At 47.1% G+C, this 11,365-nt stretch overlaps 1 protein-coding gene across 1 annotated transcript; it reads right to left on the reverse strand.

Moving 5' to 3' along the window:
- Positions 1–3,426: 3,426 nt before the first annotated feature.
- Positions 3,427–8,819, reverse strand: LOC140264002 (E3 ubiquitin-protein ligase Topors-like). Its single transcript, XM_072359412.1, has 2 exons — positions 8,529–8,819; positions 3,427–7,227 (listed from the first exon to the last, which is right to left on the reverse strand). Exons 1-2 carry the CDS (start codon positions 8,688–8,690, stop codon positions 4,027–4,029), a joined length of 3,363 nt encoding a protein of 1,120 aa, XP_072215513.1. The 5' UTR covers positions 8,691–8,819; the 3' UTR covers positions 3,427–4,026.
- Between the last annotated feature and the right edge of the window lie 2,546 nt (positions 8,820–11,365).

Genomic DNA, 11,365 nt, shown 5'->3' on the forward strand with positions numbered 1-11,365 from the left:
AAATACAGCACAGAATTACAGAGTAATGCTGGAGTGATTCAGAGGAAGTACCATAATATTAACATGACTATCATGGATGGCACATTTCTACCAGGACACCAAGAGAAACTACTTTAACATGGCACTGCTGTATCAAAATGTTTGCGTGCTATTTCCATGGAAGATGCCTCTTAATATGATTTCAGATCCCTCAGGTGGTTGTTATTTGTTTTGCCAAATGTCATTTTCAGGAAGGTTTGCATTTTACTTCTTGATGTGTAGTAGTTACAGATTGAGGAGGGAAAGAAGTGGGAAGGGGAAGGGAAGGAGAAAGAGAAGGAGAATGAAAAGAGGAAGGGAAAAGGAAGAAGGGACAGGGAATGAGAAAGGAAAGGGAATGAGAAGGGGAAGGGAAAGGGGAAGAGAAATTACAAACACACATATAACAAGGACTTCCATTGACAATGACTAGATATTTGTTCTGTGTTTTTCCACTGGGCAAAAGCCACAAAGATTTTCTGAAATAATCAGATAAACTAATTAAATATGAATTATTAAACATAAATGAATCATGTGACATCCCTTACAGTGTGAAAAATTAACATGTTGTTACTGTTACCACTTTGAAAGATCTCTTCCACACACACAATTATTTTCTGGACAGTTTGCTTCAGACTTGTCTCTGGGGTATTCATTCATCAAGAAAATGCCTCTCTGTTACTGTAAGACATCAAACATCTACCCAGAGAGCTTCTAGGAGTGCTCTCTTTTTAGAAGCTGAAACGTCTAGGACCCATCCTCAGCCTGGCAGATGATGACAGATGATACACGATAGACCAACATGTACTGCAGCTGTAGGTAGCCTAGCAAAGGGGGCCTGTTTGGCATACAGGTATTCCTCGGGTTTTTCATTTTATTATCAGCGATGCTCAGACGATGCCTTGTTCAGGATGTATAATTATCATTCCCATTATTGTTTTCTCTTCCTTTTGTGTCTTGGTAAAAATACTTTTTTCTCTACCCATGAGTTCTATTTTGTTGTTTTCCCCCCCCAGTTCTCTCTCTTGTCCCACTGGGATAACAGCTGTGTGGTACTTAAATGCCTGCTGTTTAAATCACAACAGTAGGAAAGGTTCTCCAGCCCTTTGTCCTTATTATTACGGTTTTCTTTTTAGCAACCTGCTTAGGCACCAAATGGGATAAAATCATATAAAAAAGCTCAGGATACACTGGCAGCATACCTTGAGGCAGTGATGTTCCCTGAAATCAGATCCTTGCAGTCTTATGTTGTATATGGCCAACTGTGAGTACATATTCTCCAGGAAAGCAACCCCTTACTGAAATGCATAACAGCAGACCTTGCTGCCTAAGGAGCTTTTGTACTCAAAGTTATGGTGTCACCTCATTAATGGTAATAAAATCTCTGTGCACTGCAGATACTGGAGATCTGCAACACATTTTCAGTAGCAGCACAAAATGACTCTCTTCAGGATTTAGATACCAAGCTGTAGTTCTCTGTGCTGTCAGTGCCCTCATCACCATGTTTGCATGCACAATCAACTATCATCTGGCACAGGCGATCCATACCTGCCAAGCCAAGTTGCGAGGCTTTCTCCATTGTCTCCCATGACATTCTTATCAATAAGCTGAGGAAGCATTGGATAGATGAGTAGACAGGGAGATGGACAGAGAACTGGCTAAGCAGCAGAGCTTGGTGTGTTGTGATTAGTATCATAGAATCTAGCTGAAGGCCCGTATCTAGCAGTGTTCTCCAGGGGTCAGTAATGGGTCTGGGTTGTTCAATGTCTTCATCAATGACCTGGATGAAATAATAGAATGCACCTTCAGTAAGTTTTCTAACGATGCAAAGCTGACACACCAGGAGGCTGTGCTGCCATTCAGCAAGTCCTGGGTAGGCTGGAGTGGGGACAAGTGGAAATTTACGAGGTTCAGCAAGGGCAAGTGTAGAGCAATACACCTGGAGAGGAATAATCACATGCAACAGTGCAAGTTAGGGAATATCCTGCTGGAAGGGTGCTCTGGGGATTTAGGAGGCCTGCTGGACAACAGGATGGCCATGAGTCAGCAGTGTGCCCTTATGGCCAAGGCGGCCAGAGGTGTCCTGGGATGCATTAAGAGAATGCCAGCAAAGTGAGGGAGGTGATTTTCCCCATCCACTCTGCCCTGGGGAGACAACACATGGAATATCATGCCCAGTTCTGACAGGGAACTTCCAGAGGGTCCAGCAGATGGTTAGAAGGCAGCAACACCACCCCTGTGAGAAAAGGCTGAGAGAGCAGAAGAGTGAAGGGGGAGATCTTATCAGTGCTTATAAATACCAAATGGGTGGGAGCCAAGAGGATGGGCCAAGGCTCTTCTCAGTGATGCCTAGAGATAGAGCAAGGGGCAATGGGCACAAACTGAAACATTTTAAGTTCCATCTCAAATGAGGAAAACCTTAGTGACGTGGAAGGCAACAGAACACTGGAACAGGTGGCCCAGAGGACTTGTGGAGTCTCCTTCTCTTGAGATATTCAAAGCCCACCTGGATGCTTTCCTATGGAACCCACTGCAGGAAACCTGCTTTAGCAGGAACTTGGATTAGATCTCCAGAGGTCCCTTCCAGCCTCTATGGTTCTGTGGTTCTGTGACTGTTCCTGAAGCACTGTGCTCTGTGGGAAGGATCCATGCAGGAGAAGAGACACAAAGTGAGGAAGAAGCAACAACAGAGACAAAAATCATTACAGACTGACTGCAACCACCCTCCACCACCACCTGTGCTGCTCAGGAAGAAGCAGAAGCATCAAGAATGAAGCTGTGCCTGGGAAGAGAGTAAGGGGAGAAAGTGAATTTACTTTTTTGTTTCACACCTTCCTACTTTAACTTTATTTGAAAGTGAATTAAATATATCCTGAGCTGAGTTTGGTCATGATAGTAATCACAAGTGATTTCCTTGTGTCCATCTCCACCTAGGAGCTTTCCCATCCTATTTTCTCCCTGTCCTGGCAAGGGTGGGCTGCAGGAGTGGATGTATGGACATCTGGAAGCCAGCCTTGACCATATCTACCACACAAGAAGGTAGCTTCTGGTGTTGGCTCAGAGAAGGTGTGCTGTGCCCAGATCCAGGGGGGCCCCATGCCTTGTACACACAAACAGCATGACATCCAGGGGGCAAGCCTGGGACCAGCTGAAAGCAGTGAGCTCAGGAGGAGCTGCCTGTGTTGCACAGTAACAGGATGTGAGGTAGTAGACACAGAAATATGAGAAACATGAGAAGGACACACAGAGAAAAAAAAGAAATCGCATGGGAGTTGTCTGAGATTAGAAGAGGTAGCACAGAGAAGCTGTTGAACACTAAAAATTAGACAGATCCTGAAGAACCCGATCAAAAGTGTTCCTGCTTTCAACAGGAGGTGGAACTTGACGATCTTCCAGCCTGGAGTACCCCTCTCAGCACAAATGGATTTACATTCATTTTTTTTTTTAAAACAAAAAGTCTTATTGCTTTATTAAGATATTTACATAACTCATGTTACTGGAAGTGCTGCTCAGTATGTACGTAGAAACAGCTTACTGCTTTTCCACAGAGATCACCTCAAACCACACAGATCAAAACGATGGTACAGTTTAGGCTGAATCACTTTTTATGAACTAAGCAACTTTCCTCTGTAACAAGAGCAATCCCCATAAAGTGTATTCACTGTCTTTTGGTTTATGTTTTTTTTTTGTTGTTGTAAAACACAGCTTTGAAGTACTCCGTGGATGTATTTTACATACAAGATGGATTTACAAAATTCTAACTTCCAAAGGGATCCTAAATATCACCAAGCTCCTATGCACCTATACTTACTTGACATAAAAGTGCATAAACATTCAATGGGTTTAAACATCTCAGACACTTTTTAACACACACACACACACACACACACACACACACACACACACACACACACACACACAGAAAAACACCTGGTGCTTTGTTCTTACAGGAGAAAAAAAAATTAGAATCAAATTCACAATTTTAAGGATTGTTCAGCATAAAATACGCTACATGTTTTTTTCAAGGGACTCAAACCAACACGATTTGTTGACAAGTCTCTTTGGCAGCCTTAGTATCAGTGGTGGTCTCTCTGGATGCCCTAGTAAGGAAGTCCTGGGGGAAGACAGTTGACTGGAAGGCGCTGCTTGTGCTTCTTGACTGTGACTAACTACAGTTTCCGCGTTACCACTTGCTGTATCAGCTAAGTCAAGACTTAGATGACCTCTTTCTGTTGCTTCCACAAGCTCAGCTCCAGCATTTCTAATGTCACCATCTAAGTCCCTTCCTCTGTCAGGAATGCTAAATTCTTTCACTACTCCTCTAGTTTCCTTACTCACTCGGTAAACATCTTCACATCCTGTAATCCCCAGGAAAGAAGATGGAGACTCACATTCCCTCTCATTCAAGTGAGTTGTGCCAGTCCAAGTAACACTGCTATCACATTCAGTACTTTCTGGCTCCTTGCTACTATCACTATCAATTGTAATAACCACTGGAGAAGAATGTGGTGAGTTATTCATGTGGTGCTTTCGATGTTTCTTCCTATGTTTTTTCTTTTTCTTTTTAGCATGTTTCATTGTGTCTGTCACTTTGCCTTCATAGACAATCTCCACACTTGGACTTCTCATCTTTTTCTTCTTTTTCTTATGTTTTGTCTCACTACTTGCTCGATTGTCTGAAAGGCTGTCTTCATTTTTGCAGCAGCCATGGAACTTTGAGAAAGCTTTCTTGGGGTCCCTTTCTCTCTCCAGACTAGTGTTCTCCTTCACTGCATTCTCCAAATGTCGAGTTTTGTACTTTCTCTTTCCACCAGGCTTTTCACTTTTCAATCTGTCTGTTCCTCCAGAAGGGGTCCTTGACTTGGTGCTTGATCGACTCCTTGATCTGCATCGTTCATAATAGTAGTAATGTCTCTCGTGCAATCCCCTCTGGCTACGTGGATCTGTTCTTTCAGTAAAAGACTGTATCCTGAATTCTGGACTAGCAGACTGCCTTGAATAGTGAGCCTTAGACTGAGTCCTCTTCCTGCAGGAGGAGCCATCCCCAACAGTCTTCCGACTATAAAAAGCATAACCCCACTGGTATCTACTTTGGTAATTGTCTCTTCTGTAGTAATAATCACTGTCTCTGCTCCTTGACCTCCTTTTGCCATGGCCTTTGCTACGTGATCGTGATCTGCTTACCTCTCTGGATGTAGTGCTCTCACGACTAAGGGAGCCCCTCTGGCTTTTTAGGGAGAGGCTCGCGTCACAAGTTCTTGACCTCCTCCTGCTTCTCTTGCTCCTATGTTCACTACCATCTCTGCTTCTTGATCGTCTCTTTTTAGACTGGCATTTACTAGCATGCTCCCTCCTAGACCGATGGCCATGACTGTCACGACTGCTCTGTGAATAAGTCTGAGGACTCCTGGTCTTTCTCTTTCTGGACAGTCGGTGGCTGTATGGAGAACAAACAGTGTCTGTTTCTGGAGACAGGCTCCTGACTGAGTCCAGTGGAGACAGATCTTTTACTTTACCTTTATTCTTACTATAAGGAGAGCAAATGGTATCTGTCTCTGGAGACAGGCTCCTGATTGAGCCCAGAGGAGATAAATTTTTTACTTTACTTTTATTCTTTCTATAGGGAGAAGAAATGGTGTCTGTCTCTGGAAATGGGCTCCAGACTGAGTTGTGTGGAGAAAGATCTTTTACTTTATCTTTGTTCTTCTCATCTGCTTTTGACTCTGTCTTCTCAACTGCAGAGGATAAGGAACTCCTACAACTACTCACATTTTCCTTGTACAGAGGGGAGCGAGGTGATGAAGCCCTGCTTGGTTCACTGTCACTCCAGCTGCGACCCTGGACTGACTGCTCTTTCTTCACATCTTCCCTCTTCTCCTCCCTGATGGACTCCTCAGAGTCTGAGGACAGCTCAACCAGTTCTGGTGTCCTCTCAGCTAATGGTTTAACATACCCAACAATAACACAGTTGTCTGATGAAGAGTCACTCTCATTGGAGTCAACACCAGCCTGTAACTGAGGATGCAGTGTGGTTCTTTTCCTAGCAGAATCCTCATCAGAACTTTCTGACATTTCCAGAGGAGAAGTTACAGTGGCACGAACCTCTTCTGAAATGGAATACGAAGGCCCTGGAGTTTCATCATCCCAAGGGGCCTGACCAACCCCAGACATGGATGAACTGTGTTCTGGCCCTTGAGGATCTGCCTCATCTGGAGAGATTGTAATAATTGATGAGTCTGAGCGGCTTCCTTCATCATACGATGGCGCAGGACAGTCATAATTGGCATGCTGATCATATGCCTCTAAGTTAAAAGGACATCGGGCAAAACTGATGAATTCATGTAGGAAGTGTTCAGTCCGATTCAGTAAAAATGGCTTTAAATCATCAGCAAAAGCCTGGCTTTCCAGATCATACCTGGTCACGTTACTCATGATGATATGCTGTACAATATTAACTAAAGAACCATGGGCACCAAACAAGACTGTAAGCTCTCGCTTCAGCCAGGGAACCAACCTGTGTAGGCAGGCAGGGTTGTGGCGGAAAAACTCTGCGGAAATGTCTCGATAGCGGCCACCATCCTGAACGCTACGAACACGCACGCCAGTGCGGTACAGGGCTCTGCGGAAGTTTATCATGTCCTCCTCCTGGATCTGCCGCAGAGATCTGCCCTCTGCACTAGCCTGCCTACGTGAGGCCAGCCTCCTTATCATCTGCTGAATCTCTCCATCTCTCTGCCGCAGTGGTTGGCTTGACAACCCTTCAAACAAAATCCCATTATCCGGAGGGGACAGCGTCCTTCGAGAAGAGGAACTGCCTCTGTGGTAAGAGGAGGTGCGGCGTTCCCTTGTTAAGGTGGTACGGTAACGAAATCTCCGTCCGTCAGGGCTGGCAAAAGAACCATTTTCTGAAGGTCTGAGTATGTATTCTTTAAAATCATCTTCAGCACGAACTGTATGGAAAATAGAAAAGAAAGGCTGTTTGCAGAGTGGGCATTCTGCTTTGTTTTTTGACCACTCCTGAACACAACGGAAGCAGAATCTGTGCAAGCAACGATCTAGATAGGCAACGTTGTCAAATCTGTCCAAGCAAATGGGGCACTTAGAGTCAGGAGAGGCATCTGTTGGCATGGTCTGGTGCAGTTTGCTGTTGCTAGCTTTTGGCAAAAAGCTGCTGTCTTCTGAGAACTCCTTGGCTGCATTAGTTGTGTTCTACAAAAGGAAGAGACAAAAAGATCACTACTCTTCTTGAGAGAAAGAAGCGTTTAAGTCTATACACAGAAACATGCAATGGTCAGCTATAGGGTTGAAAATGCCAGCATTAGTTCTGAGAGAACACCAAACAGAGAAACAGTACAACTTAACTGCTTTGCTTGCTTCTCTTTACTTTAAAATCAGGCTTTCCAGTGCTGCAGTATTTAAATGGAGCCTGTAAATGCTGGTGGATGTAACACTAACAAACAGTAAGTCTGTCTTCCCCCTACTCACCACTTTGGCACAATCAGTAAGATTAGGATTCACACAGAATCCTCCAAAGCACACTTCCAAAAGAAACCAGCACTTAGATATGAAAAAAGGGAGAAATTAGTTATCTTTTGAAAAAATAGGTTGTGTTTGCATTTAGCTGGTCCAGCAGCGCTGAGCGCACCTTGTACAGCTTGCTGGACCAGAAGACTGGTCCAGGAACATGCTGAAGTGTTCTTGCTTGGATGATATTGCAGCCAGGTGTCACCCCTGCACCCCCCAGGCGCTTTGTTCCCCCAGGATATTGGCAGTACTGAGCATTAATCCACCTAGTCTGAAGCTGTGTGGGGGACCAGCACTGCAGACAAGTGCCTGCGCTGCTTCCCGAAGAGTAAAAGATGGTTCACAGAAACAAAGGATAAAAACAGTTTACAGAAGCAAATATATGGAGGCTGCTATAAGAATGGGGATGGCAACAAGCTGGGGTTCTGACAGCGTGGGGGGGTGGAGGACATAAAGGTGAGTGTTTTGAGAACAGCTTGAGAACATTTAGTGTTCAAGATGGACAACGGAAGTTAGAACCGGTTCGGAGGATACCCCCCCCCCCCGCAGGGTTTACAGCGTGGAAGACTACAAGCCTTCACAAGGAAGACGACGAGCCGTCATCTACCGACCACCAGGAGACCCCCCCAACTGCTCAGAACGCATGCGCGAGAGGGAGGGACCGTGTGCTAAGGGTTTTTTTTGGGGGGAAATAATGAATAAGTATGCGAATTCCGGGAAAATTATTGATTATGTATTAATTCTGGCTATATCTGTGCCAAGCTTTTGCCCTACGGCGTGCAAGTGAGGAGGAGCGATCCCCCTCGCACTCCTGCTCTCTGTCTCTCGGACTATAGAGTTTGATTTCCATAAGTCACCATAGCAGCCCCCTTCACGCCGGCCACGACCGCCACCGGCAGCCGCGGGCCCGCAGCCGTCACGGCACGGATACGCTCCGCCACCCAGGCCCGCCCCGGTCCTTCCGCTGGGCCAACAACCGCGCTCACCTCTGCCGAGCCCTCGCTCCGAGCCCGAGTCCGGCCCGATGGCGTCTTCAGCCCGTGCCGAGATCGGCCGCAAACGTTGCCGGGCCCGTCCCGCCGCTCCTCCCCCGCGGGATGGCGGCGGCGCCGGGCGGCCTTCGCCACACCTCGCGGAGCCTCCGACATCGTCGGCGGAAGTGGCGTTGCCACGGGAACGATCGCCTCCGCCCCCGCCGCCAGCGGGGCAGCGCCGTGTGACGTCAGCAGAACCGGTCGATGGTTTTATACGTCACTTCGTGAGGAAGCGGCGGGTACGTGGAGTTCCGGCCGGCCGCCATGGAGCCGCAGGAACGGCGGGATCCGCGCCTGCTCTACCGGCTGGTGCGTGGGGGAGGAGAGGTTCTGGGAGAGGCAGCTTGAGGCCGATGCTGACTGTTGGTTTCGTAGGTGCTGGCCGCTTTGGTGCTGCTTTCCTGGGGATACGTCCTGTACGGGGCGCGGGAGGCAGCGCGGCGGCAGCTGCAGAGCGAACGGTCGGTGCCTCGGCTGCCCTGAGCGGAGGCGGACGGGCCGAAGGATGGCGGCGCGGTGTGCGGGGGAGACGGCGGGGGACGGGAGGAGCCGCTGGGCCGACTGGGCGAATAAAGGCTGAGCTGCTTTAAGAACCTGTACTGTACCAGCACTGCACCAACCCTACTTGTAAATATATATATATTTTTTCCTTATATCCAGCCTACATTTCCACTCTTTTAATTTAAAACCATTTTTGCTTTCCCTCTCAAAGAAGGCTTTGCTGAAAAGTCTGTGATCTTCTGTACTCCCTTCAGATCCTGAAGGGCCACTCTGAGGTCTCGCTGATGCCTTCTCCAGGTTGAACAGCCCCAGCTCTCTCAGCCTGTCCTTGTAGGATAGGTGTTCCATTCCTTGGGTCATTTTTGGGGCCCTCCTCTAGTTGCACTCCCAACAGATCCGCGTCTCTCCTGTGCTGAGGACTCCACATCTGGATGCAGTACTCCAGTTGAGGTCTCACTAGTGCAGAATAGAGGAGCAGAATCACCTCCCTCAGCTTGCTGGCCATGCTGCTTTTGATGCAGCCTAGGGTACAGTTGGCTTTCTGTGTTGCAAGAGCACACTGCTGGCTCATGTTCAGCTTGCCATGTACCAGTACCCGCAAGTCCTTTTTGTCACAGCTATTGTTCATTGCTTTCATACTCACTAGCTCGGTGTCATCCCAAATGCACATGTGCTTCTGCTGTCATCTTTCAGATACTCCACTTCTCCTCTCACACCCACACAGGCCTCTCTACCCTTCTGTACTCTTGGTCATTTGCAGGGCAGAATTATCAACAGCCAGCCAAGCTGAAAGTTTGCTATCAAATTACATTCCTCTGCAGATATATTTCCTCACGGGGTTTGACAGTGATGCTAAAGCACTTTGGCTTGCCAATACCAGATACATGCTGTGCTCATCAGTCCTGGTGCTGGCACTTGCTTTTGCTTTACTCATACTGGTTGTGTCAATTACTGCACCTGGTCCTGTCCTGAAATCATTAACCACATCCATTACTGCCATCAGGACACTTATCTGCTTCTCTTGATAGCAACACCGATGCAGATGTTTCTCATCTGGTCTACTTCCTAAATGAACTGTGTATGTCATTTCTTAGGTAAGCTGGGAACCACTTGGAGTCCTGTGACTCTAGTGTCACCAAATAGGTAGCTGAAGCTGCTCTTGATGATGGGAGGGTAGGGGAGGGTGGGGGTCATAGTACAGCAAAGAGAATAACAATCCAAAGTATTTAGCTATCATTTTCATTGCTGTCCACATTGTCCAAGAGAGAACAGTGGAGGCTGGGCACAGAGAACTGGGACAGGCGCAAGGGACTTGTGGCATTATTTCTTAATATTGTTCGTTATTGTTCAAGCAGCCATGAAGAAGTCTGTCCAGCTTAAACATAATCAATTTATTGTCACAGCATCTAGAATCTAGAAAAGCTCAAGTACGATAAGGAGGGACTCACAAGGCCAGGTGTTTTTCTGCATGAATGGGTAGAGCAGAAGCCTGGTGATTTCTCTCCCAAACCCTGCACTCATCTCACCAGACCTGTGAACCTCTTCAGGCTTTGCTCCCCAAGCCATTGGGTCCCTTAGCATCTCCACTGGCAGCAGAGTAGGAGGTGCGTCACTATACCTGGCCTTCAGGCCCCATGTGGAGGTGTGTGCTTCTTTGGCAGCAGAGCAGTCGAATGGGAGCTGGAGGCTGTGGACTGAGAGTTCCTTGTCAGGCACTGCAGTGACAAGATCCGTTATTTTTTTGTTTTTATTTTTATTTTTCTTGTGTGTATGTGTGTGTGTGTGTGTGTGTGTTTGTTTGTTTTTAGCATCTCCACAAATATGTGAAAACTGTTACGGGTTCAGCTGTGCTGTGGCAATGCAGACACAGAGGCTGAGTAGCCGAGCAGCCACTACCCAGAGCTGTTTCACCGGTGAGCCACCAGATGGAGAAGCACTCCACATCAGGGCTTCTGAGTCCAGGCAGTTCCCTTGCCTGCGATGAGTGGCAGACCTGAGGGAAGCATCTCCAGCATCTCCAGCAGCCCCCGAAAAGCTGCTCACATCAAAGATATAAGATGCCCAGAAAGTTCCTGCAGCTGAGTAAGTTACTGCCCTGTCACATCAAGGCAGAAAGGTAACCCACAATTATTGCACTATCCTAACTAAAAAAGAATTTAAAAAGCAGTGTGATGTTCTGCAGTGAGTCTCGAGAGCTTCTGTGCCTTGCCTTGTCCTTCCCTTTCTCTGTCCTATACAGCAGCACGCCTGAGTCGCTGTTGAGACTGGAAATCCTGAGTGCTCTGTCC

Source organism: Excalfactoria chinensis, chromosome Z, assembly GCF_039878825.1.
Source record: "Excalfactoria chinensis isolate bCotChi1 chromosome Z, bCotChi1.hap2, whole genome shotgun sequence".
Lineage (NCBI taxonomy): Eukaryota > Metazoa > Chordata > Aves > Galliformes > Phasianidae > Excalfactoria > Excalfactoria chinensis.